This window comes from Taudactylus pleione, unplaced genomic scaffold (genome assembly GCF_031769625.1).
Source record: "Taudactylus pleione unplaced genomic scaffold, aTauple2 ptg000179l, whole genome shotgun sequence".
Classification (NCBI taxonomy): Eukaryota; Metazoa; Chordata; class Amphibia; order Anura; family Myobatrachidae; genus Taudactylus; species Taudactylus pleione.
The window spans coordinates 27,135,700-27,163,155 of record NW_028284581.1 but is presented as its reverse complement, the minus strand read 5'-3'; the positions used below and the strand labels follow the sequence as shown (position 1 = coordinate 27,163,155).

Below are 27,456 nucleotides of genomic sequence, written 5' to 3'. Positions count from 1 at the left end.
CGCCAGCATCCCAAATGTAAGTATCGGGATGTTAGGGGGAGGTTAGGGTTAGGCATTAGGGGGAGGGTTAGGGATCATAATCATCAACTATCTGTACCTACGCTTAACGACTGACAAATAACATCTGTATATGTTTCCAAGTGGTTACAATTGTGCAAACCCACCCTCACTTTACTTGACCTATGTTGGAATGCCTCTTCACTTCTACTTGCAGTCTCTCCAAGCTGGTATAAGTGCCAGAATCACATAAATCTGCATAGACACATGCACATGTGCCCCCTTTTCAGGGCAAGCACAGAGAGATTTCATACAAAATACAATTTGCTCACTGGTATAGTACTTTTCATTAGGCCCAATATGTCTTATGTAACTTAATTTTATAATTATATTTATGCTAAACAGGTAAAGTAAAAAGCAGTGTTGCACCTTAACCTACAAGATGATTTGAATAAACATGCACTATGGTATATTAGTATATCCTATGACATAATGCGCCTTACGTTCTTGGAAAGATGTGAAGAGCATTTGGAAACGACTTGTGCGGCTGCCTTCATCTGCCCACATTCGGATGACTCCAAGACCTGTACGCAGCATCACATCATTAGCAACTGTGCTGCAAAATTTAGCTTTCAAATCTTCTACTGAACTACTTCCATCATACACAGCAACAAAATTTCTTTTACATTCATTTGAATTTTGCATTTCATAGTCCAAAAATCGCAAGTATATCTGGAAATAAAGAAAGTACATTTTGAGAGCACTATTACACATTGATTGAGCATTCAGAGTTCAATCAGTAAGTACTTCAATTATCTGCTATTCAAAGCAAACCATTTATTAAACTGCACATTCCATCCATTATTGATGAAAAGAGGTTATTTAATACTTGCTAGATAAATGTTTCCCGAGAACATCTCAAAATGACTAACTTGGAATAGTAAAGGTACAGAGATATATTATGTAATTAAAAACTTAATCACTATAGATTTTAACAAAACACAGATTATGGTATATACAATACTGTATGTATTCCTACTTGTTTTAGGCTTACAGTAGATATAGAAGTACAAGATTATATTTGGATATAGATCTAATGTTTTTATTAACATTAGATTTTAACTTTAAATTTCAAGAGGTCAAACAATGACAAAGGGGGTCTCAGATAATCAGGAATCACCGATACTTATGGAAGTAAAGCAGATAACAGATCTATCCATGACTCCGCCTGCAGGAATTTAGCCAACATTAGCAGCATTGAGATGCAAAAAAAATCAGCATTAGCAATCAATGACTTGCGAATATCAAAAAGAGAATCAGAAGGTGAAGCTAAAAGCACTGAGACAGCTATCCTAATAATTAAACTCATAACTCTGGTCCAAAACACCTGCACTACTGGACATTCCCATAACAGATTAGAAAAGTAACAGGAATAGGAATGGCATTTGAAAATCGAACCCACGACCTCAGTGCTGTGAGGCAGTAAGGCTATCCATTACACCGTCTGTGCTGCCATAATTAGACAACAACAGCAAAGACCAGGAAATAGTCAACATCCACAGCAGAGACACGTACACCAAGCACAAAACACATACACTCCTCTCCTTTTCATCCCATACACCAAACTCTTAATTTCCACAACCACTATCAGCAACAGAAAATGCCCAGTGGGCCATGGTATAACAGATGAACTGTTTCAGATTAATGCAAGATATCAAACTAATAATATGGACTAAAGACCATCATTAACAAGCAGTAGAAAGAGGTCCATATGAGACAGAGAATATCAGGTGATCAGGCTTAGATAAATGCAAAGTATCACAGTGCAGCATAAAAAAAACAAAGTTAAATTAAATCAAAACATTCTGAGCTATTCAAGCCCACTAGGTCTCTGCCTCCTGATGAGTAGCAAAGAACTTTGCACAGCTCTCAGTCACAACATGAAGATTGGCAAGAAATAGCATTGCATAGGAAAGTTACAATTCCCACAATCATAATTTATCTTGGAGATACAGTATTGTCCACGGCTTTTGAAAACATCAACCAAGAAATTTGGGAACACTGATATCCACTGATTATTTAACAGTGGGGATCCTTGTATCCAAGCTAACTTCAGAATAGCACCTCTGTCCTTATAATGAAGAACCTTAGCTATAAACTGCATTGTGAATCGTACGGAGTTGGGGTCTGTGTTGGCACCCTGTTGGCCCGCTCAATTTTAAACTGAAAAAATAAGGCCTCAAAGAATTATAAGTTCACTAGCCATTGCTCCAAGAATTCCTCCTGTATAGTACTCTCAACCATTTCTGGGAGACCAACATCATTCTGAGGAAGGTGTAAGAAAGAAAGTTTTAGCTTAATGATTCAAGGAAATTAAGTTGTGCTTTCAAAGTGAAGCAAGTTGTGTATTCAAATTAATAGTTGTATCTTCCAAAGTGGAAGTACAGGTATCAGTTTTCTCAACTTATCCCTTAATGTGGAAAAAGTTACTACGACCAGCAAGCCATCCCATAATACCGAATATAGGTTTTCTTACTTCTAATCTGTTTGTTCATGTTGATCTCTTTCTATGTTACAATGTTTCAGATCTATTGAGACACAACGCATATCTTGCGATAACCAAGGAATCGTTTGGAGGGATCATTATTATCATTTTATGATATGGAAGTTCAAGCATCATATTATCATATTCAGGGCTGCCATCAGAAGTTGGCACTGTCATAATAGACAGGGCCCCTTCAACCTTCACAAACCCCCACCACTTCCCACAACCCCCCTTCCCCCGCTACCGTACCTATACACAATATTTTATATATATATATATATATATATATATATATATATATACTGTGCATGTTTTAGTTAAGTCAGTGGGCCTGATTCAGAGCCGGACGCTCTGAATCAGGGCCCTCCTACCTAAAATTGGAGCGGCCTCCTGGCCGCTCGCTTACCTGTGGGTGACCACCCACAGCTTATGCGAGCGACCAAAAAGATGGTCGCGATGGTCAAGACCATCGCGACCATCGGGCTTGCGACGAGACCCTGCAGTAGGATCTCGCTGCCGCAAGCCCAGGAGTGCTTTTGGCTCTATCAGAGCCAAAAGCACTCCCATTGACATCACTAGTGATGTCAGTGGGGCCGGCCCCAGACGGTAGGCGTTCCCATGGGAATGCCTCCGTCTGGGCAGCAACGCCCCCGGCACGCCCTCCAAAGGGCGCGTGCTGTTACTCACCATCTACAGCACGCCCTCTTTGGTGCGAGACCCATAGTGACGGCTTGGCCGTCGCTGCTTGGGTCTCGTGCATGCGCACGACGGAGCTCCCTCCGTCGTGCGCATGCACACTAGGGCACCATCGACCCGCTTGTGAGCGCTCAACGCTCACGAGCGGGTCTGAATCAGGCCCAGAGTCCACACACACTTTAACTTACCTCTCTCGCTCCATACTTCTTCTGTCAGTCTTCATGCTCCGGGCGGCTCCTCAGTCCTCACACCACTCGCCCTCTGCAGCTCCTGCCATTCAGCATTGCGTGGAATGACGTCACGCGGTTCGGCTTCAGGGAAATTAGAACAACTTTATTGACAGCAGTGCCGGGCACTGCTGTTTGGCCAATCCAGTAAGGTGGGAGGCGGAGCGGGAGGATGGCTGCCGGGCCCGGCTGGGTGAGGTGACTGACAAGTCACTTAACTGTGACTAATGTGCGGCGGCGGGGCCATGTGTATAGTAGAGGATGCCGCCAGGCCTGTCACTGTGCCACTTGCGGCCAGGGGGTTAGTAGTGGCGGGCAGTATGTAGCAGGCGCTAGGCAGGCTTCCCGAGTGTCCAGGCCCAGTACAGTACCGGCAGTCCCCCCCTGATGGCTGCCCTGATCATATTCCCCATTCTTCAGGCTTATTACCTAAGTATTTATAAACACTTGGGGACTGACTCAAACCTGCATGCAATCTGCACGCAATGACGATGTTCATTTAGTTGAGTGATTATTTGCAACTACGCATGCATTACACAGAGAGTATGCACAAAGTGCTATTGCGCTAGGGTCAGACGGTATCACAAATGTTGTGGCAAATGGTGGCCATTCCTGTTCAGTGACTGGCAGGTAGCTATTAGTGCATGCAAAAATGATCAGTTGGTGTGTTATAGGAGTGTCGCGGTCGTGTCAATGCAAGTGGCTGCATTCATAGATCCACACTCACAGGCATAGCAGGCCATAGACAGAGGGAGAAACATCACCTGCCATGGGGCTGGTGCAAGTTTCGATGGTGCAACCAATGGTGGTGTATAAGGATGTACCCATTGGTATTACAACATGCTTGAGTGCTAACAGTGGGTACTCGGTCCTTGCACATTTGGGCACATGGATGTACACAAGGGAAGTAGTTTGCATAAAGTCACAGACAGGCATCAGCCAACAGGCACTGCAGTGTGCGCTTCTACATCTAACTCCGAATTAGACCCTTGGCATGGCCATAGGGACAAGGTCCATTCCGGGCATTATGAGAATTTTGCCAGATAAATATCATTTTTACATACATTTTGACTGGAACTTTTTGATGCTGTACGTGCTAAGTATATGTTATTTTTATTTCAATACCCTTGCTCGAAAGAGTATGTAGAGTAGTTAGGATAACTGAGCTTTTTAGAGCATAAACAATATATTTTAAATTAAGTGAATACTCATTTGCTTATACGTTTTGAAGTTAAACATGGAGGAAATCCTGGATGTTTTAGAGTGATATAGTATAGTATAGTATAATATAGTATAGTATAGTATAGTATAGACTATATAGAATGATGGTCAGACTGTTGGCAGATAAACTACTGTAGTTCTAATAATCTATGCACCAGGGAGGACCTAGATATGTTTATATTATGTACTCGTACATGCACAGGGTGCCTTACATTTGGGATTAATAATTAACTTTTAATGAATAACTTTTGTACCTTATTCTTTTTAAACTCTTCTGCAGATTTTCCAATTTAGAACGCGTGCTTTAGTTGTTAAACAAACGATGGTGATCATAAAGCAGAGATATGACAATGAACAACAAAAAGCTAGGGTAAAGGCCCCCATACACCTACCAACAGATTGCTGGATCCTGCAATGGAATTCGAAATGCCGATCCACCGGTCGGAAATGCAGACCGGCGGCCTACGATGTTCTGCGATCCATCGGAGTTACGTTGAAATGCTCCATGTTAAATTTCACCGATTTGCAAATTACAATCATATTTTGATTGTGATCAGCAAATCATGCAACCCAGCATCTTAGGATGGAAGGAATGCGGCGATCCGTCACTATTCTATGGGTCCCTTAACACATAGGACATGCAGATGGTTCCAGTTAACCACTTAACCGGCTAATATTTTTTCCAAAAACCACTCAGAATATGTCCAGTTTTATGGTTGAATTAGGTCAAGAATAGCTATTTAAAACTTACTGTATGGAACATAATATTATTTATTTTTTTTTATAAAAAAATATCTTTTAAAAATTAATTTGTCTGTTTGTTTGTCTGTCCGGTTATGCATTCGGACACACCTGCACCAAATGGGATGAAACCAACATGAGGTGGTCCAGTTGGATCCTGGCCAGGTTTTAGGGGGTTAGGGACCTGGTCGGACCTCCCGTTGGTGTACGCTGGGCAGAACTTTGACCCAGGGAGCCTGTTCTGAGCCTTCCACTGGATGGATTTGGATGAAAACCTCAGAGTGGTGGCAGATGGTCTGGGATGCCTAACTTAATAACTTGAAGATTTAAACCCGGGCAATGCCAGGTACTTCAGCTAGTAACACATAAAAATGAATATCGATATATACCAATATATCGGACCATCAATGATCAGGCTATCATGACCATTGCGGCTATGCATTGGGGATGTTAAAGGCTGCTTCTCTTTGAAGCCAACAGGTAAAATCAGTGGGAGCAGGCAGTCAGCCACTGGGTATAGTAGGTGCAGAACTGGTTCTACCGGCAGCTGCTCCTCTCTGCAGCTGCCGGCTAACTTCAAGGGGGACATGGTTCCCTGGCAGCTGCTGCTCTCTGCAGCCACCAGGTACTTTATAGTGGGGACAGAGCTGGATCTACCAGTGGCTGCTGCTCTCTGCATCCGCTGGGTATACAATGGGCAGAGTTGGATTTACCTGCGACTGCTCTTCTCTGCAGCTGCCGGGATGAGGACACATCTGTATTTCAGCGTTAAGCACATTAGAGTCTGCAAAGTTGAATTGCACCAAAAACACATCAGAGACTTTTTTTGGCAGCATAAAATATGCATATATGACATAAATGTATATTTTATGCTGCCAAAAAAGTATCTGATGTTGCTATATATGCACACCACATGCATTTCTCTGCTGATATTGTTGCCTTTTACTTTTATAACCCTTACAGAGAGGTAGATCAAGGGAGAACAGGGAGGACACACATCAGCCAAGTACAGAACTGGTGTGTTCATGTAATTGTGGCTGAAGTAGATCAGTACACTTATCCAAGGATAGAGAGCTGCAGGCAGTGGCAGGCTGGGCCGGGGGGCAGGGTGCCATATGCCCCCCGGGCCGGTAGACTTTTGCCTCAGTGAGGGCCGGTATCATATGACTGACGGCCGCTTGACAGGCAGAAAGTGCTCTCAGTCGCTCCGACTATAGCAGCATCAGAGCGGCTGGGCAGCACTCTCTGCCTGTTACCGAGCTGTCTGTCACCCTATGTCCTATGTAGCAGCGCTCCTTCCGAGGCCGCTCCGCTGCAGGGGCTGTGCACCTACCTCTGTGTCCTCTGTCTCTTCCCTCGGGCTCCATCCTCTCCCCGGCTAAGGCCCCGCCCCCTCACCGGAAGGCCCCACCCCCTCTCCTACCCTGACTGACTATATTAATCCATCACCTCCTGTCCCTGCTGAAGACCCCGCCCCCTCACCACGAGTTTCCGCCCCTTCACTGGTCTATCCTGTCTGTGTGATCTCTTCCTGTACCCTGGAGGTCCGCAGGGACCAGAGACACAGCAGACTTCCAGGCAGGTAAGTGCCAGTGGAGATGTACATGTTTAAATGACATTTGAGAGGGAAGGGGGGGGTGTTGGAATACTTATGCAATGGGGGGCTGTAGTTATTTTTATCTTTGGGGGGATGGGGTGTTTTAATACTGTCGGTGCTGGGGGTGATGTAATGTGTGTGAATGTGGGGGGGGGTATTATTATTTTGTGTGAGGGCTACTGTATATTCATAATACCTGTGTTATATGTGGGTCACTGATGATTTCTGCATAATCTGGTGATTACTGCGTTATCTGGCAGCCATTACAACGCTCCCTGATCAGGTGGTCACTGAGAACCTCTCTGCATTATATGGCAGTCACTGCGACGCTCCCTGATCTGATGGTCCTTGCGAACCTCTCTGCATTATATGGCAGTCACTGCGACACTCCCTGATCTGATGGTCCTTGCGAACCTCTCTGCATTATATGGCAGTCACTGCGACACTCCCTGATCTGATGGTCCCTGTGAACCTCTCTGCATTATATGGCAGTCACTGCGACACACCCTGATCTGATGGTCCCTGTGAACCTCTCTGCATTATATGGCAGTCACTGCGACACTCCCTGATCTGATGGTCCCTGTGAACCTCTCTGCATTATATGGCAGTCACTGCGACACTCCCTGATCTGATGGTCCCTGTGAACCTCTCTGCATTATATGGCAGTCACTGCGACGCTCCCTGATCAGGTGGTCACTGAGAACCTCTCTGCATTATATGGCAGTCACTGCGACGCTCCCTGATCTGATGGTCCATGGGAACCTCTCTGCATTATATGGCAGTCACTGCGACACTCCCTGATCTGATGGTCCCTGCGAACCTCTCTGCATTATATGGCAGTCACTGCGACACTCCCTGATCTGATGGTCCCTGTGAACCTCTCTGCATTATATGGCAGTCACTGCGACACACCCTGATCTGATGGTCCCTGTGAACCTCTCTGCATTATATGGCAGTCACTGCGACACTCCCTGATCTGATGGTCCCTGCGAACCTCTCTGCATTATATGGCAGTCACTGCGACGCTCCCTGATCAGGTGGTCACTGAGAACCTCTCTGCATTATATGGCAGTCACTGCGACGCTCCCTGATCTGATGGTCCCTGCGAACCTCTCTGCATTATATGGCAGTCACTGCGACACTCCCTGATCTGATGGTTACTGCAAACCTCTCTGCATTATATGGCAGTCACTGCGACACTCCCTGATCTGATGGTCCCTGCGAACCTCTCTGCATTATATGGCAGTCTCTGCGACACTCCCTGATCTGATGGTTACTGCAAACCTCTCTGCATTATATGGCACATCACTGCGATGCTCCCTAATCTGGCTGTCACTGCAACCTCTCTGCATAATAATGTCACTGCGACACTCCCTGATCTGATGGTCCCAGCGAACCTCTCTGCATTATATGGCAGTCACTGCGACACTCCCTGATCTGATGGTCCCTGTGACTCTCCCTGCATTATATGGCAGTCACTGCGACACTCCCTGATCTGATGGTCCCTACAAACCTCTCTGCATTATACGGCAGTCACTGCGATATTCCCTGATCTGATGGTCCCTGCGAACCTCTCTGCATTATATGGCAGTCACTGTGATGCTCCCTAATCTGGCTGTCACTGCAACCTCTCTACATTAATTAAAGCACACCCACATTAGGTACACCTTACTTACAGAGGCTATTATCATGTGTCTTTTCTCCATTGCAATGCGCTGGTGGAGAAATCGGGCCACTTACTTGTGTCTGCCCCCCAGGCCAAAAGTTGCCAGCCAGACCCTGGCTGCAGGAGATACAACAATAGATTACCCTGTCTGGCTGTTCTTCATTCATTAGTGTTGCTACTATATTATAAAGTTGTGGCCATCTATTTACATTACTTAAGTAATATTTCCATTTGGCCTCAGCAGAAAAGAAGATTCCCATTTGATTTTCATAAGGAAACACAAAAGATGTTTGTATTTAATTACATTGGTATTTGTATTTTGTATGTGTGTATTTAATTAAATTTTGACATGGAACATGTGACTTTTGCATTTATTAATAACAGTGGGGCTCATTTAGAGGTGCACATGAATCCTGGTGCATCTGCAATTATTTACGCAGTAGTTGTAGCAGCACCAGGACTATGCACTGAGACACCCACTAGTGCTGTCTGAAATCACATATCTGATGCACCATCAATCTACTGAGCAACCCTATGATCACTCAGAATGTCCGTCGCAAGTAACCCACCGGAGTCTTTACCACTGTGCATGAATGTACATTCCCAAGCTGAGGCATGCCCTTAAAATGGTCTGGACATACCTGCATTTTCCTCACCACTCCCTCGAACAGTCAGTCACACTGCGTACAAATCCTCACTATGACCTCCATTGGTTATCTAACTTGGCGCAAGTGCAGTGCGACTCATACACATGGAAATTGTAAAATAATTGCTCAGGTTCGCAAACATCGGCTTTGCATGCACCTCTGAATCAGGCCCGTTTTTACAACACTATTCTGTCTTGGGAATATGATGCTTCATTACATTATTGCTCTCTAAGCAATCTCTACACTAAGGGACATAACTAAGTAATTGAAGGCCCCATAGCAAAAGCATGTAAGGGCCCTATGTACCACTCAATGATGAAAAATGTAATAACACATTCCGTTGATAAGGAAGATAGTGCCCCCTAAGCTCTGGGTCCCATAGCAGATGCACCCCTTGCACCTATGGTAGTTATGCCCATGTCTACACTTTCTCTATGCAATCGTAAGCATACACACTTCTTACTCTTGATGCCAACATTGTTCATTTGCTAGAGATGTACAACTGGATGCATCTTTGAGATGTTTCTGACTGAACATATCCAAATATACAGTATGCACTTTATTATGCTTTCTCTTCCAGCTGCATGAACCACATTGTGTGCACTGTAATATACTAGCGGTGTGCACCGGCCACTTTTCGTGTTTTAGTTTTGGATCTGGATCTTTCTTTGTGTTTTGAATCTGGATTAGTTTTGCCACAACCACCCTTCCGTTTTTTGGGTTCTGGGTTTTGGATCTGTATTTTTTTGGAAAAAAGCATAAAAACAGCTAAAATTGCAGAATTTGTGTTTTTTTTTGTTCCTATGCTATTATTAACCTCAATAACATTAATTTCCACTCATTTCCAGTCTATTCTGAACACCTCACAATATTGTTTTTAGGCCAAAAGGTAGCTGGATGACTATGCTAAGCAACACAAGTGGGCTGCACAAACAAGTGGCCCATCTAGGAGTGCCACTGCAGTGGCAGACAGGATGGCAGTTTGAAAAACTAGGCCCCAAAAAGTACATAATGCAAAGAAAAAAAAGGTGCAAGATGGAATTGTCCTTGGGAAATGTTTCCTGGCAGCCCCAGCTGCGGGAGAAAATGAAGATGGAGCTGTTGACATGTCATGTTCTGCTTCAGCTGACATTGTTTTCACCAGCAGGTCTTTGCACCTCTGCACACTTGTTTCAGCCAGAAAGAGAGACACCACGTAGGCTTTAAACCTAGGATTGAGCACGGTGGCCAAAATGTAGTGGTCTGATTTCAACAGATTGACCACCCTCAAATCCTGGCAAAGCAAATGAAGGGCTTCATCCACAAGTCCCACATGCCGAGCGGAATCACTCCATCTTAGCTCCTCCTTCACTTTCTCCAGCTGCTTCTGCAAAAGGCTGATAAGGGGAATGACCTGACTCAAGCTGGCAGTGTCTGAACTGACTTCACGTGTGGCAAGTTCGAAGGGCTGGAGAACCTTGCACAACACGGAAATCATTCTCCACTGCGCTTGAGTCAGGTGCATACCCCCTCCTTTGCCTATGTCATAGGTGGATGCATAGGCTTGAATGGCCTTTTGCTGCTCCTCCATTCTCTGAAGCATATAGAGGGTTGGGTTCCACCACGTCCCAACCTCTTGCTTCCGGTGATGGTGGGGCAGGTTCAAGAGTATTTGCTGGCACTCCAGTCTTCGGCACACTGTCGCTGAATGGCGAAAGTGGGCAGAAATTTTTTGGGCCACCAAAAGCATCTCCTGCACTCCCCTGTCATTTTTCAGAAAATTCTGCACCACCAAATTTATTGTGTGAGAAAAACATGGGACATGCTGGAATTTCCCGAGATGTAATGCCCGCACAATATTGGTGGCGTTGTCAGATATCACAAATCCCCAGGAGAGTCTAAGTGGGGTAAGCTATTGGGCGATGATTTCCCTCAGTTTCTCTAAGAGGTTGTCGGTGGTGTGCCTCTTACACCAGTGATTCACAGCGTAGCCTGCCTTGGAACGAGCTGGCATTTCTGAGATGCTGCTACTGGTGATGCTGCTGTTGTTGCTGTATAAGGCCATGCATCTACCCAGTGGGCTGTCACAGTCATATAGTCATTAGTCTGCCCTGTTCCACTTGTCCACATGTCCGTGGTTAAGTGGACATTAGGTACAACCGCAATTTTTAGGACACTGAGGACAGTTTTTCTGACGCCTCTGTACATTCTTGGTATCGCCTGCCTAGTGAAGTGGAATCTAGATGGGATTTGATACCGGGGACACACTACCTCCATCAATTGTCTAAATCAGACTGCACTAATGGGACCTTTTACAGAATCCAAAACTAGCGAGATCCGACAGCGGGATGATGACATTTTGCCTCGATTTCAGGTCCAAGTCAGGCGGGAAAACCAGAGCCTGACTCGGTTCCCGGATCTGATCGGGGGGGCTCAGGGGGTTCGGATTTCAGAAATCCGTACCAGATCATCCCTATATTATACATTTGCAAACATTGCTTTTGAGATAAGATTTTGACCCTGTTGCAAGTTCTACCTATGAGATGCTTTTAGATTCTGGTGTAAAGAGACAAATGTCATATTTAAGGCCCTGTTTATCACAAACCACATTTTTAATGTGAATGTGGCAAAAACATATTCACAGAAATTTTGTACAGTATGTTTCTCTTGCCAGGAGGTGGTAAAGAGCTGAAAGCAGAGTGATAGTATAAGCAGGGCTGGCTCCAGGGGTCGGAGCACTCTGTGCCAGCTCTTTACAGTGCGCTCCAACATCGCGCATGGACCGAAAATGGGGGCGTGGCCTAATTTCCATAGGTCATGCCCCCTATGTGATTTTGTGTGGAGGCGTGCCGCAATGGAATGCCTCCAAATAATGTCAGGCTGAGGAGCCTCTCTAGCTGGTCATCCCCCAGCCCTCTCCCATCACTGAACGGATGCCGCGCGCATGCGTGCAGCATCCTCTCAGACTCCGGGGTCCGGCACCGCCACACAGCTCTGGCGGTGGGGGTCCCCAACCTCTCTATTTGACCACCCGCAGGCCACTCGGCCCATGGGTGTAACAGTGGGACAGTGCTGTCCCGCTGAAATCGGGTTGTTGGGGAGGGGTGCTCCCTCTATGGGTGGCGCCCCTGTTCAACCGCACTGGAGGAACACCCCTAGAGCCGGCCCTGTGTATGAGCGGCTAAGGCCTATTTGGTAAAATTTGTGTTACAGTAGCCCATACACTACTATGGCATTAGCAGCTGGGGCCAAGCTCTTGAATTCAAAGCATTAGAGAGCTTGGTAAATCTGACTGTATAGCAGCCACCATAGAAACCTTCGGGGGCTGATTCGCAGTCAGAAATGTAGGGAATGCAGCAGGTATTGGAGATATTTGTTGTGGTCCCTCCATGTTAAATCCTGGAGTTGCTTAAAATTTGTAGGTATCCCCCCACAAATGGCTGTTTTGGGGGATTTCCCACAAATATTGTTTAATAAATATACCCCTTAATAACTGTCTGCCAGTGTTCATTTGAACTTTTCCCCCATACAGATAAATTTCCCAAAGTACTATTGTGTGACTTCTTATTTGATCCTCATCTTGTTATTAAAGAACATGTGAGTTTAGGGGTACGATGGGAACATGTTTAAGTCATATTTAATATTTGTTATGCTAACTTTTGTGCCTAAGTTGAAAATCCACATTAACACCTATTCCAAAAAAGGAAACAATAAAACAATAAATCTGAGGCGGATGCAGTCAGACCCATACTAGTGTCTTTTGCTGCACTCACTTTGGTGATTTTATGCTAATGCTGCTACAAAGCCCTTCCTTGGTCTACATCTGTATGTGTGCATGTACAAGGACTGAGACACCTACATGCAGAGTCTATAAATGCTGCATTACCAGCTGGTGCATCTTCTATATGCGCCTTCGGTTGCGCCATTCAAACTTGCACCAGCCCTATGGCAGGTTCAGTTTCTCCATCTCCATATGAGGTCCTGTGTGAGCGACTCTGCATCTCTGTATGCAATCATTTGCAGCGACACACCTGCAGCACTATCATAAGACGCAAGTTCGCAACATCTACGTGCATCTTTTAGGCTACCCCTGTGTAACCTCCCAAAAACCGTCCAGGGGTTGCACCTTACATTTCTGTTACCATGCGTCTAAATTTGTTCTGCAACTCTGTACAAACAATAGCCGGAAGCATGCACCACTTGAAACATATTTCTCAAGTGGGTCCGACATTGCCGCTGAGTCAGAATAAGACCCATGATTTGTACCACTCTAATAGGATGTTTATGTTTGTAAAAGCTTTGGGGTCTGTTATTCGCCTAGATAAAATTCAGGAGATGTTAGTATGTTCATTATTATTCTATTATATTTCTTGTTCTTAAATTACTACACTGTATTAGACTTTATTTTTTTCTATCACAAAAAAATGCCTTAGGAAGGCAAATACAGTATAGTATTTCTTCATTACAAACAAAACATAGAGGCCTATTTGTCAATTAACAGTTGGGGGTCATCCCCGTAAACATCAGTTTTTGGGGGCACCCACAAATATTAAGTATCAATGGGATGTATCTATGATGGACCACAGCAGATATTGGGGATATCTGATGCAGTCCTTCATTTGTGACCACTTTATCGCTTTATTGCTGAATTTACCAAGCTCTGAAAGGCAAAGCCATTGTAGCCTATGAATACTTTCCTCAACATTTATCATGAGAGGTACCCAGCGTGGTCAACAGAGCGTGCATGCGCAGTTCAGTGGCCAGGCTCTGAAGGAGAAAAGAAGTAATCGCATTAGAGATCACTACTAACACAACGCATAGAAAGGCTCCTTTCAGAGCCCTCGTCCCTGCATGTGTTAAATGGTTCACCTAGGGGATCCATAATTTCTTATCATCGCAATAAGCGGCAATAAGAAATCATAATTATAATAAAATATACAATAGTGCCTGTTATACTCACAATAGATATGTTTTCATTTTCACAAATAGTGCTGTAGTATGGTAACTAGTCCATCAGTTAGCCATTACTGTTATTTATATTATTAGGCAGTCATGTATCAATGTTGCTGATATTAGAATATATGGTTAGATTCACATTTCACACAGTCACATCAATATTGTGGTGTGCCGCTGTCAGTTTATCACTCAGCCGCTCCCGCTACCAATATAGTCTGCGGAGCATAATATGATGTCTCCAATTAGATGTGTATAAAGGTGCATAAAATATCAACATCAATAAAAGTGGGTGTGTATTATGTGATATCATTTTAGTTTATTTATATTAATAAGGTGGTAGTGTATGTGTAAATTATAAATACAGTGAGCAGTGTTCTATAGGGTTTAGTTGTGATTCAAAATCCTCATTGTGCACCATTAAATTACGTTTTATTTTTCTTCTTTGTTGTTATATTATTGAATAGCAGTATACAGCATATACAGCATATATTTTCCTTTTGTGGTGATTTGTAATGGAGATGATTTTACCAAGGACCACATTGGATCTAATGCACTTTGAACACTGATTTGAGCACATTGATCTGATTTGTCTGTCAATATAACTTTATTTTAAAGAACCATAAACACAATTTTTATTCTTGATATTTTTATGCATTCTGGAATTACACCAAGGGAATTTGCTATTCAATTCCTAAAATGTAAGAATTTGGATCCCACAACAACTAGTTGATATTCAGGTTAAATTTAGACCTTGAGATGGCCCTCAGTTTTTTTTTCTTCCATCTGAGCATGTTTGTTTATGTCATAAATGAATCTCAAAAATAAAATTTGTACATTTCAAAATCAAGGTAAAATATTTAGCTGAACTGCATCAGCAAAAACAGAGCACACAAGTCAAAGCTACAAGCATAATGGTAAAATGTAATAAAGATAAATAGTTAAGTTTAAATGGATTATTAATTATTTTGAAAACATGAAAACACATTTTAACTTGAATTATATGAAAATATTTAGAGAATCTATATATAAATCTGATTATGCAAGTTTTTTTATAAAGTTGTTTATCTTTGAATAACAATATATAAATAAGGGGAAAGATTATTTTAGATGAAAAGCAAGATTAATCCCCTGTTACTCACCTGTCAAACTTTGCATCAATTATATTTAATTGCCCTCTATCTGCAGTATTATTACATATGACGACCAATGTAGAGCTACTTTTATTATCCTTTATATGGTGACATAAAGTGTCTGTACAGCTGTGCTATATCACATATATAACACTAAAAGACTACATGCCATAGAAGATTCTGCTTTACTTCTGTACATTTGCTTATATATGTAAAGTTAAGTTGGGACTGTGAAATAAACTATAGAGCTATAGAGATAATAGTAATGCAGTTTAAGCCATAAATATTTTTTTATTAACATCCATTAACTTTCAACTTTGAAATATTTTTGTATAATGTATGGCCTTTTACAGTTTGTTAAATAAATGTAGTGCTTTCTTATGTATTACTTATGTATTACAGAACAAAAGTGTGCGGTGTGTGCAATGTCATCATCTACATGTATCTAATCATAATCCCTTCATGCTTGTATCTTCTACCGTTTGTAGGTTCTGTGTGAAAATGCTGGTTATGTTATGTATAGTATTGAAGTGTGCGAGTTTTTGCTACTTTTAATAACACAACTGACCTTTGAGCGTGGTGGTGCCCGAATATACCATTTGCAATCAACTGCCTCATCTGCAGAAGCCTTTCCTTCTTTAAGGATTTGCAGGGATTCTATTATTCCTTCCGGTCCTCCTATTTCAAATTCACAAACTATAATTACAAAATAACAAAAAAAGCAGAATGTATTAAAACACACTTGAACATAGGATAGATGATAGATAGATAGATAGATAGATAGATAGATAGATAGATAGATAGATAGATAGATAGATAGATAGATAGATAGATAGATAGATAGATAGATATAAAGATAGATAAATAGATAGATAGACAGACAGACAGATAGTTTTGTCAGGATGTGATAGTAAAGCTACATAAAATAAACAGCAGGATGTGGCTACTAACCAGGTAATGGTTTAAGAACTCCAAGGTCTTTAAAATCTGGATCTATTTAAAACAAAATAGAAAAGTTAAAAAAATAATATAAAATTGTGGCATTTAAAAACATGAACTATATAAAATCTGTCTTGTATTAGGGATTTTGTTGTGGCTAACCATTCTTACAGTGCCTATTTACTAGACTATTGCATATACTTGTAATAAATCCCCTTGTTAATGAGTTTGAACCAACACCCAGAAGCCATACAGTATTTCTAATTTGGTGTGTTGCACAGATGAAAAACAGTGGACATATTGAATAATAAATGCAAGTATAGGACTGCATATGAGCTGATCATGTTGTAAATTCTCTGGCTCCCATCCGCTCACGTGTAGACCTCTCTAGCTTTGTGATCGTGATCCCCTCTATTTTCAATCTGCACAACACATTCTAAATAATTTAATTACACATTCTAAATAATTTCATTAAACAAAGTCAACTACTTATTAGTAAGAAGATTGATCTGATCCTTTTAATATATATAAAACCTCTGTATTATTGATTACACTATAAATCTGTGCCCTGATTTGGGCAGGAGTAGTTACAAGTCTAGCACAGTAAAGTACTGCAAAATTAAAATATATAGCTCAAATTCATAGAATTTATTGGATCATGATTTTGTATAATATAATATTATTAAAGGTAAATCACTTTTTTATATGCTAATTACTAAAACACCTATTGATCACTGAAAGAACTTGTAAAAGGGTGAGTTACTCTTGCTCAGACCGTTGCTACCACATATTACAAATTAGTATTGCTAGTTCAGTGCAACATACTGAAGGTACAGCAGCTGCTGCACACATGTACAGCAGCTGAATTTCATACAATTAATCTTGATTTAGAGTAACAATTTACTAGTACTTCTTATGGTTTGTTTTCCACTGGCTAGTAGTTACCAGACCTATTACCAGACCTATACAGCATTGTTGGAGTTGGTCTCTCCTGTTGCATTCAGTAAATGTCCTTCACTAATCTTTAAAGAAGCGTATGTGGTGAGCTACATTCCCTGATCATTATTCCGTACAGTAGGATATGTCTTCAGTGAACTGGAAAGTACTGTCAATTCAGGATGACAAATTAATAGCAGCTTGAATTCATGCAATTTACCTTTATATGGTGTTACATCTCCTATCACACCCAAATAACAGTCATTGCAATGCTTTCCTCCTGTCATTGGCAGGACAAATCTCATTTATATTTTTGCTATAAGTATAACACACTACAGCTTTTATGCATAATTGTATTATTTTGCTTTATGAATGTAAGCAGGAAAAGGGTGCACATGTGAAAAGCCCATTTCCATGCATATATTCTCTATGGGACCTATTCATCATCGAGTATCCAACTTGAGATACGGTGGTGGATTCTTAACTACCGGTGCAATTCATTATTGCTCAAAAAAATAGCTGTCCCGATAAAGTGACAATATTACTTAGCTGAGGTCATGAACCCAGATAATAATGAATGGGCTTGTTACTTAAAACATGCAGAGACTAACGTTTCCGCATGTGTAACTGATCCATTAGTGATCATGAATAGGTCCATATGAGTCATCTCAAGAATTGTCCAGCTGTACATCCTAAACATGTATGCCAGGTTTACATCAAAATAATAAGTGTATAAACCTACGCCCCACAGCAGCATAATGATAGATGGGAGTGGGTTCACAGCACAATGCAGCATAGCCATGACCCATGTTTAGCACTCATAAAGGACTAGGCTATTATTTAACCACCTACAATCCAAACTCTCATTCATTGCCACACACCAGTAAAAGGTGTCCATTGAACATCACTGCTTTGCTAATCAGAGCAGCAGTGAACCCGACATAAATTTTAATTATGGGACACCATTGGTGGGACAACAGGGCATTACCCTTAAATGAAGACTTGGAGTTGGGAGGTGGGATTTCAGTGTGTGTATATTTATACACAGTGAAGACTGAATTAATATAGAATGAACGCTGGCATTAATAAATACAAAAGTTAATTTAAAATGCAAACTATAATTCATAATTATTATTGATATGTAAGATGCCTCCATAGTGTTCTATAGCACCTGACAATGTGAAAATAATAAAAAAAAAGGCCAAATGTGGTTCAGAGTGGAGATTGGGACATTTGAGAATGTATTATGTTGAGAGGAATGTAGGTGATAGTAGGGTAGGTTCTAATAAAGATGTTCATTTTCAGAGAGTATTTAGATGTTGAAAGGCTTAATTAAAGTAGATGAGGTGAAGCATTCCATAAGTGGTGGAGAATTCCATAAGTGAATAGCAGCACAGAAGAAATCAGCAAGAGACAGTGATCAGATATTAGACAATACCCAGGTCAGATGTAAATGTAAGTGATTGAGAGGGAGTATATTTAGAGATTATATTTTAGATGTACTGATGTGTTGTAAATAATACACTATTACTGCAGTCGGGCCAAACAGCGCTTCTCAGCGCGCCAGGTCCCGTTTGACTCAGCTCGTGCCAACCATCTTTTTCATGTCTTTTATTGCCTTAAAATGTGTCTTAGTCACAATTGGATGAACCGACAAAACATTTCATGAAGCTGCACTAATTAATTTGATATGTGACACTTGTATATCTGTGTGCAACTGAGTCCGAATCTGTATATATAGTGCTATGATGCAACTGCTGCAGCTTTTTTTCACACCAAGTTGTGTTTCGTATACAGACTCAGTCGCACACTGATATACAAGTGTCGCATATCAAATTAATCAGTGCAGTCTCGTGAAGCAAGTTGTCGCATCTGATTGCGACTAAGATATTTTTTAATAAAATAGATGTTCCACACAAGCCAAGTTGCACGGGAACTGGAGGATTACTTTCGCCAGTTGTCTCGCGCCGCATGGTGCATTGCTACTAGGTGTATGGGGACACATCTGTATGAAGGGATGGTAATGTTTAGTGCTTTGTATGAAATAAGGAGTCATTTGGATTGGATTCTAAAGGCTAGAAGAAGTCAGTGTAGGGATTGTAGATTAGTGTGGCAGATATGCAGCAGCAAAATAGATTTTAAATTGGATTAAGGTGAATGCCACATACAGTATGTACATACTGTACAGTGCCTGCTTGTCCATGGTTTGCGTTTTTTTATTTTGTCAAGTTCCGTGGATGTCTACCTGGAGAATGGGACCAGCCAACGCCATGGAGTAGGTAAGTATTTTTAGTGTGAATGTACACTTGAACAAATAATAAAGGGTTAACATATTCAGTGTGTTTGTGTCTTGTTTTATTTAAATATTTTCTTTACTGTGGGGGTACAGATACCACCAGGCCCTTACTGTCCGGGAATGGTGGTTCTCCAAGTGCCACCAAGCTGGGGCAGACTTGCTGGGACCTGTAGTATCACTGTAAAGATCAATATTTGAATGGAAGATTCCCAAAGTAGACCCCTGGAGTATCCTTGGGAGGGAAGACCCATTTTTTGGGTGGTCCTCACTTTCCATGGAATCCCAGGTCTGAGGTGACCAATTTGGGGCTGGTTAATGTGGTGGCAGGGGACCCCGTGATATGTGTCTCCCTGCTATAGCATTAACCCCCGGCGGGTTGCACCTGGTGCTGTTTACTGGAAGTAACAGGGAAACCCATGTTGATTTTCCCCAAAATTGCAAGTACCAGAACAGGCTCAGGGGTACGGGGCTGGTTAAGCTTTTGTGGTAACCCCATTCCAATTTTTTCTAAATTTTAACTCTTTATTTTCACAATCACACCCAAAAGCACTGCACAGAATGTAGTGATCTGTGCAGTACTCAGTGAAGTCTATTGAGAAGGGGGCAAAATGACTGATCTCACACATGATACAACACAATCAGTATCACCATCGGATCAAAATAGACAAGCAAACACGATTCTTAGTAAATCTGTGATTTTGGTCTCATGCAATTCCCTATGATATCCAGTGTGTGTTTTCTCAGTCATTAGAGTTGCTAGTGGAGGCTAGGTGAGTAAATAAGTTAACTCAAATGAGAAAATAAGAAAAGTGTGTGAAAGGGCTATAAGCACTAAAAGAGTGAATCAAAATGTATGTAGGAGAAGAGGGTAATCAACATTGTCAAAAATAGCAGAGACTTTGCTGTTAGAAGCTTACTGATAACTTTTGTGATTGCAGTGACTTACCAGTTAAACATTGGGATTTAGTATCTGGGTACCTTACCAGTAAACATTGCTATTCACAAAAGGGTGCAGGGCCAGCACAAGGCCCAATAATACCCTGTTACAGCACTGGTTGCAAGTTTCCAGCAGCAATAAAGTTGCTGGAAACTGCATAGAGTTTTGTTGAGTATCAGTGGAAACTTAACTAATGAAATAGGTTGTTGTGAGTTACTATCTAACTTGGCAACTGTTCAGTAAAGGAAAAATCTGGGTGGAAAAGTGCATGGGGTCCATCCAATTGTTCTTTACCACCACTAATCTTAACTAGCCAGGGCTAGTGGAAGCACACACGGGAGACCTGCAGTGTTGGGGTCTCCCCACCATTGTTCCCTAAGCCCAAGGCCAGTTCACACCTGGGTTAGTTCCCTTAGGGAATTGGGGTTGGCATAAACATTGTTGTCCAAGCAGCTCTAGTGAAAACAGCACAAGGGATCTTTTCCATACTCCTGGTGGCAGTGGGTGTGGAGGGCAATGCTTAATTGTATAAATATTAATTTTTACAAGTGAAATACTGGCCCCAGCATGCCTGCCAAGTTATGATGGCACTTAGAGAACCACAACTGCTAACATGCCTAGACATCAAGGGTCTGCTGACATGTGTAGTCCACCTGTAAAAAAAAATATTAAAAGAAAGACACACACGCTCTGTAGAAAAAGTGTTTAATTAAATAATAACTTCTCTACACACCCTTGTTTAACCATTTATTACTCATTCAATCCATTAATAGAACTCCTCTTGGTCCCATGTAGGCATTCCATGAGTCTTGGCAAAAAAAAACTCAATTCTTAACATGGCACAACTTGTCCGTTTTGGGACCCAGCTGCTAATTAGAAGTCAATAGTGGACACTCTCCATACGAATGAATAGGGACGTGCTGATTGGTCAGAGCATGGGAGCTGCCACAAGCTGATTAATTAGTGCAGCCCTGTTAATTTTATTAAGATGTTGAAATTTAATTTTCATGCTATTAGATTAAATCTTTATGTTTAGTGAACTAGAAGAGGCTAACAGGTTATCAGTTTCGTATTACATATGTTTACCAATACTATTATCTTGTTTCAAATGATGAAGATATTAAAATATGAAAGTATGATTAGAGATAATATTATTGAGACTGCTATATAACTTTTTTTTGATACTTTTAATGTGTTGGTTTCCTTGTCTGTTTCCCTAACAACTAATGTATAATAAAATACAGTGAAGCTATTGGTGACTTACAGTCACATGTTTACCAGCACAGATTGCCCTGCTATTTTGGCATTCTTGTCAGTTTGTTGAAGTTTATGCAAGCTTCCTGGCAGTGAATATGTTATGTTGTCTACCACACATCATTGGCAAGACTAAGCCAAGAAGATCCGAGAGTTAAGCATTTTCTCTGTACTTACAACTTTAATGGAAATTGAGATAACATAAATTGATTACCAGGGTATTTTAAGAGAGGAAGGGCCCATGTGCAGCCTCAGTGCAGGACTCTACCTTTCTGGCAGCTCAGAAGACTCTGGCTTTGTGCACTTGCTCTATAGCTAAAGCATACACATTTACAGTACAGGTGGTTTAAAGTTATAGGCAACTTAGTCATATCTGTGCTTGTATCTCTATATAGGATTTGTTTAGTGAGGGTGTTTTGAAGGTTTGTAGATACTAGATTACATACTATGCTAAGTTGTGCATTTCAAATGCATCTTTTGCACTATGGCTAACAATGATGGCTGCTACTGTATATTACCAAGAATATGGGTAGGGGCAGTGCAGACACATAGTTGCATACTCTGCATAAGGGTGAAGTGTTGTGCATACAATACGAGTATAAATGTGGACAACTTGTGTGCAACTGATCCTGCCCATAAATGTGTAAGTAGAGGTTGCCTCCTTTTTGCTTTGAAGTATTTTTTTTATAAAATATGATGGCCATTTTTAGTATTAGACACAGTTGGCAGTTTTACCAACTACTATAGCTTTATATATTAAGCCATTATTAAGTTGTGGGGTTCACAATCAAACAAGTTAGGTTGATGACACAACTCTGTCATCTATGTACCAACTGTGAGAACCTCATCTCCCACTATAGCTTGCTTCCTAATCAGTGTTTTTGGGATTTAGGAATAATAAAAAAAGGTGCGCTTTAACTAATATTCTGTATGTCAGATATGGAGAAGGCTGCCAAAATAATGAGGTTAAATCTAACTCCCCTGCACGACAATAATCCAGAAATACAAAAAAGTTTTTCATTTTAGAGGTCATACAACTATTTAGCATGTGATAGGTTGCAATAAATTCTAATTTTAGGATTGTTATGATATGGGATTTGAACCACTGTTTTATCTTTAAACAGACAGTCTCTTTTTTATAGTGCAAATTTTCGTATGTTTGAATTATATTAGATAATTATCTGCAGAAAACATCTACCAAGCAATGCAGAATCATTCATCGTTACAGCCTATATTTGCATTTTCAATTTGTGTGTTTTAAGTAATTTACTGTTGTTGAAATGGATTTTCAATTTGAGCAGGAGACCAACTATATGTGGGTGATTTTAATTGAATGAATAAACCTGTTCATAATTATAATTGGAAGCCCAACCTATTTATACGTTTGGGTTTTTAGTAAACTGACCTTCTGAGGAAACTCTCAAAAGAGAGAGAAACGCGTTAAGGATTGTACTGAGCCTATATCAACTATCTATTAAGGATCTCCCAGTTCGTGACCAAGAACTCCGTTTATGGCTACACTGCAGGAACTGGACTGATATGGTGAGCAGAACAGCCTGACACTGTGTGTTCACAGACTGCTAAATTAGCCAATACAACTACACACCCACCTTCAGAGGAAGGAACATGGAGTGAGGCAAATGACTGTTTATTGCAGAGTCCGTGCCAGAGAGCAAAGGTTCATGGGTCTCCCTCACAGCGACCGACTGTAGCCTGCATCGGGAGCTGTGTATCTGCTCGTTAGTAACTACCATCACACTTTGTTCCAGACACAGTAAGTGGCAAAGCAATATTGTGTCACTGACCAGCTACTTAACATTGCATATCTACAATTCCATTGGAGTTTCCGGAAGTTTATGCGGAACTTTCATATTACAATACTTTGTATTTTACATTGTCACAATTTAGACAATGGGACATACCTTCCATATATTGAAATCTAATGTCATACCCTATGGGACATTATTGTCGTCAGTGGACCCACTGGGATTAATAGAGATGCAAGGGATTCAACATTTTTTCTACCATTGGATAGGTATATTATTCATCAATAACATTCCGCTACTTTCTATATGAATATCTATTTTAGGCTTGGATTTTTACTGATTTTATGTATGCTTATTAGCTATACTTATTATATTGTTATGATATCATAATAAATTATATTATTGTTATATGAGCTGGAAAGATTGTATGGATTATGTTTTACTTAAATGACTGTTTGCTTATACATGATTGATTATTAAGAGAATGGAGTTTTTGGTTCTAAATACTTTTTAGTTTTTTGGGGATTTAGACCTGCCACCCAATCCATCCATGCCAGAAAGACAGGATTCATTGCAAATGATTTAACTAACAGGACTCCTTGTATTCATTAAGAACTGTTGCTTCACTAATGTCCACCTATACAGATGAATCATAACTGTTAGGAATGTCACATTGCTGATGGAACTACTATTTTAGCAATAATGATTCAGATCAACAATATATGGTCCAATTGTACATCAATAGTGCACATATTTGTATCTTATGAAGATTTATATGCACGTTGCCGAGTACTTGGTAACTATGTGTGTATTGGTCCATTTTGACCAGCATTATTTAACATATTATGATTATTCAATATATGTTTTAATGATTGACATACAGATGTGTCCACATACAGTACATCCATCCCCCATGCGCTACAAGTTGAGTTACACATAACGAGCGCCGTTTGACTCAGTAGCACCGAGCATCTTTTCATTAAACTGTTTTCCTTAAATGTGTCTTATTTGTATTTTTATTTTTAGTGTTTTTATATACTCTTTTATATACTGCAAGTGCTGTTTTTTTATCCATTTTGTATAAATAAATGAAATCCCTGCTATCTGAGTATCTGGAACATCCTACAGTTTAAACCTGTAATAGTATTTTTGAATGATGTTTTGCTCAGGACCAACTGGAACTTCTGGCACAACATGGACAACTACTGGTAATGATAGTACCACTATGTTTAATGTCAGCAGGTCAGTGCTAATAATCAGGGTGCCTCTAGTCAGCTCAAGTAACAATAGCTCATTCAGGGAGTATAATTTGAAATCTATTGGTACCTAGATCCACCTGGCTCAATTTACGAACATCACATATAACACAATGTATAACATTCAGTATAACCTATGCAGGCTTTAATTTTATTTTTAGATAGCACGGCACTCTGCTCTGTTCATAATCCATTTTATTTTGTATGTTATTTTTTATTTCAGGGCATACCATACATTCTGTCTTTTGGGGTATTTTTATTTTTGTTTTTCCAGAAGTGTATTTGAATAAACTGTACACCATGTATTTTCAGTTAGTACTGATTGTCCTAATGTTAAGGAGCAATAATTGTATTAAATCCCAACAGAAACCAACAAATTAATATTGAGCACATATTTACAGTACAGTATGTGCATTTTCAATTTTGTTCTCATTATTATAACAAAGAAATTAAATAGAATTCAATGTAATAGAAAATGAACAAGAACTAATCTATTTAGCCAAAAATGAAACTAATATAAAAGCCAGTGTTTTATTACACATTGTTCTACTCAGCAGGTTCACTGGACTAAACTACCTTTAGTATTATCAACATATACTAGCATGTCAATACATTAGTTAAAAGGATACATTTTCTTTCTTTTGGTTCTATCATATTTAACTGGACAGAAAATCCCTTCAACAAAGTTGTATTTAATAATGGATAACATTTCATGAAAATAAGAACATGCTGAACAAAGTAGGTAGTGCTGGAGCAGGGTAAGAATTTGCCCTGTGCCAGCCCTCTCTAAAAACATGTGTCATCATGTTGTCATGACAAGGGGGCAAGAAGAAGCTAGGATGTCTCACTAGGCTGCAGGGTGCTGTTTCAAGCTATGGAGCAGGCAGCACTCTGGAAGACAGCACTGCTTGTCCAACCATAGTTATGGCCCTGAAAGTAGGTCTCATATGTAAGGTATATTATACTGGCACAGGGAACTGGTTAAGATCTACTTTGCCTCGATAAAGACAATAGAGAAACAAGTGTCAGCTTCTCACTGGACTAGCTAGTGGAACCTGCCTACTACATGCTATAAAACTAACTCTGGCAACCTCTGTATCTACCTATTAATGATACTTATATATAGGAGATCTTTAGCCGAGTTCCATGGCATCCAGTTTAAAAACTGACAGTTCTCAACACTCTGCAGCTCTAACACTCTCAGTATAATACCTATCTCATTAGTCTAGCAGCACTCATACAAGGAACTGACAGTCTAGCAGCAGTCATATAAGGAACTGACAGGTTTTAACCCTACAGTTCCAGGATATAAAGATTTATTTAGTGAATTGTTTAAATATTTAATACCTAATTCATGTATTGATTGGTTATTACCCTGCAATCCTCTGCATAGACCTTTCTCGGATATACTGTATAGAATAAAAGGCAGCTCCAAGATAAATAAATATAGTATACTCTTCTGTGATGTTTATTCCTGAAATTGTATCTATCAAAGTAGAGACAGCACATCATATTGTACTTGGACAAGTCTCAATTCAACAGCATCCCAGCAGTGCTACATAGTGACTGAAATGTTGCACAGTAACAGTTATCTAATAGCAACAGTATAAGCTTATAAACACAATGAAGTATTCTGTTGAAATTGCAAACAATGTAAGTTACATTTTATAATTAAATAGAGCCTTCTCAATTATCACTACATTTGGAAATGTTTGGGAACAAAAAAAATCATATCTATTACACCTGAATATAATACTGCACCATAATAGCATAATAGGGACAGTCATGCTGTAAATCCATTAATAACAACCTAATTAGTGAGCATACCATTGTATACATCTTTATGGGAATAACAGTTATAATAATAGACCTAACACATCTAATTTATGGGTTCATGTACAAAGGGGAGATATGGGGGCCAACTAAAAAAAGACAGAAAATGTCTGTACATACTGTATGTACTAAATTGATTTCTCTGCACTTAGCATGCTAGTGCTGAGAGCAGGCTAGAATATTGGCACTGCCATAGGCACCTACAGCAGTGCTAAGTGACCCAGCTGTTACTAAGAAGAGAGCCACTTACAGTCAACTGTCTTCTCCAGCGCCAGCTTGGTCACCTCTAGCTGCCGTTATCTGCTTCTTCTCATGTGAAGGAAGTAAGCTGTCTCACTTGTCAGCTGTTAATAAAGTTTGTAAAAGTAAAAAACAAATCTCAATGCTGAAGCTGCACGTGACTCAGGGCATCAGAGGTAAAAGGCGAGAGTCTACAGTAGGTGGGAAGTCCAGGAGCAGAGCAATTTGTACCGGGTGGAACGGGTCATGTTGGAGGGTAGGATATATGGATCCCTTAGTAACTAATGTGTTAAAATAATACAAATGTTCATGTTGTTAATAATACATGACAGCTTATACCATGACTATCAACTAATTTTATACAATAAGTCATGCTGTGAATTAATTTGTTTTGATATCTCCGTTCTCCTAAAATAGATGTGTAATATTCCACTGATTTTGAGAAAAAGAGGGAAACATAACCACATTATATCACCTATGTGTTCTTATTCACATAAATACACCCAATTTTGAGATCATTATAATACTTGTCCAATTAGAAATTAAAACACCCACTCAATTAATTTTGAAACAGACAACTTTATATATCTGGATGCC

General features: G+C 40.5%; 1 protein-coding gene across 2 annotated transcripts in view; it reads right to left on the bottom strand.

Moving 5' to 3' along the window:
- Positions 1 to 27,456, bottom strand: part of NETO1 (neuropilin and tolloid like 1) — a 180,478-nt gene that overhangs the window by 39,358 nt on the left and 113,664 nt on the right. For both annotated transcript variants that reach the window (XM_088475984.1, XM_088475985.1), the window contains exons 5-7: positions 16,354 to 16,395; positions 15,971 to 16,098; positions 501 to 729 (exon numbers count right to left, since the gene is read on the bottom strand). In XM_088475984.1, coding sequence (XP_088332110.1) covers positions 501 to 729; positions 15,971 to 16,098; positions 16,354 to 16,395 — 399 coding nt within the window. The remainder of the gene's footprint in view (positions 1 to 500; positions 730 to 15,970; positions 16,099 to 16,353; positions 16,396 to 27,456) is intronic.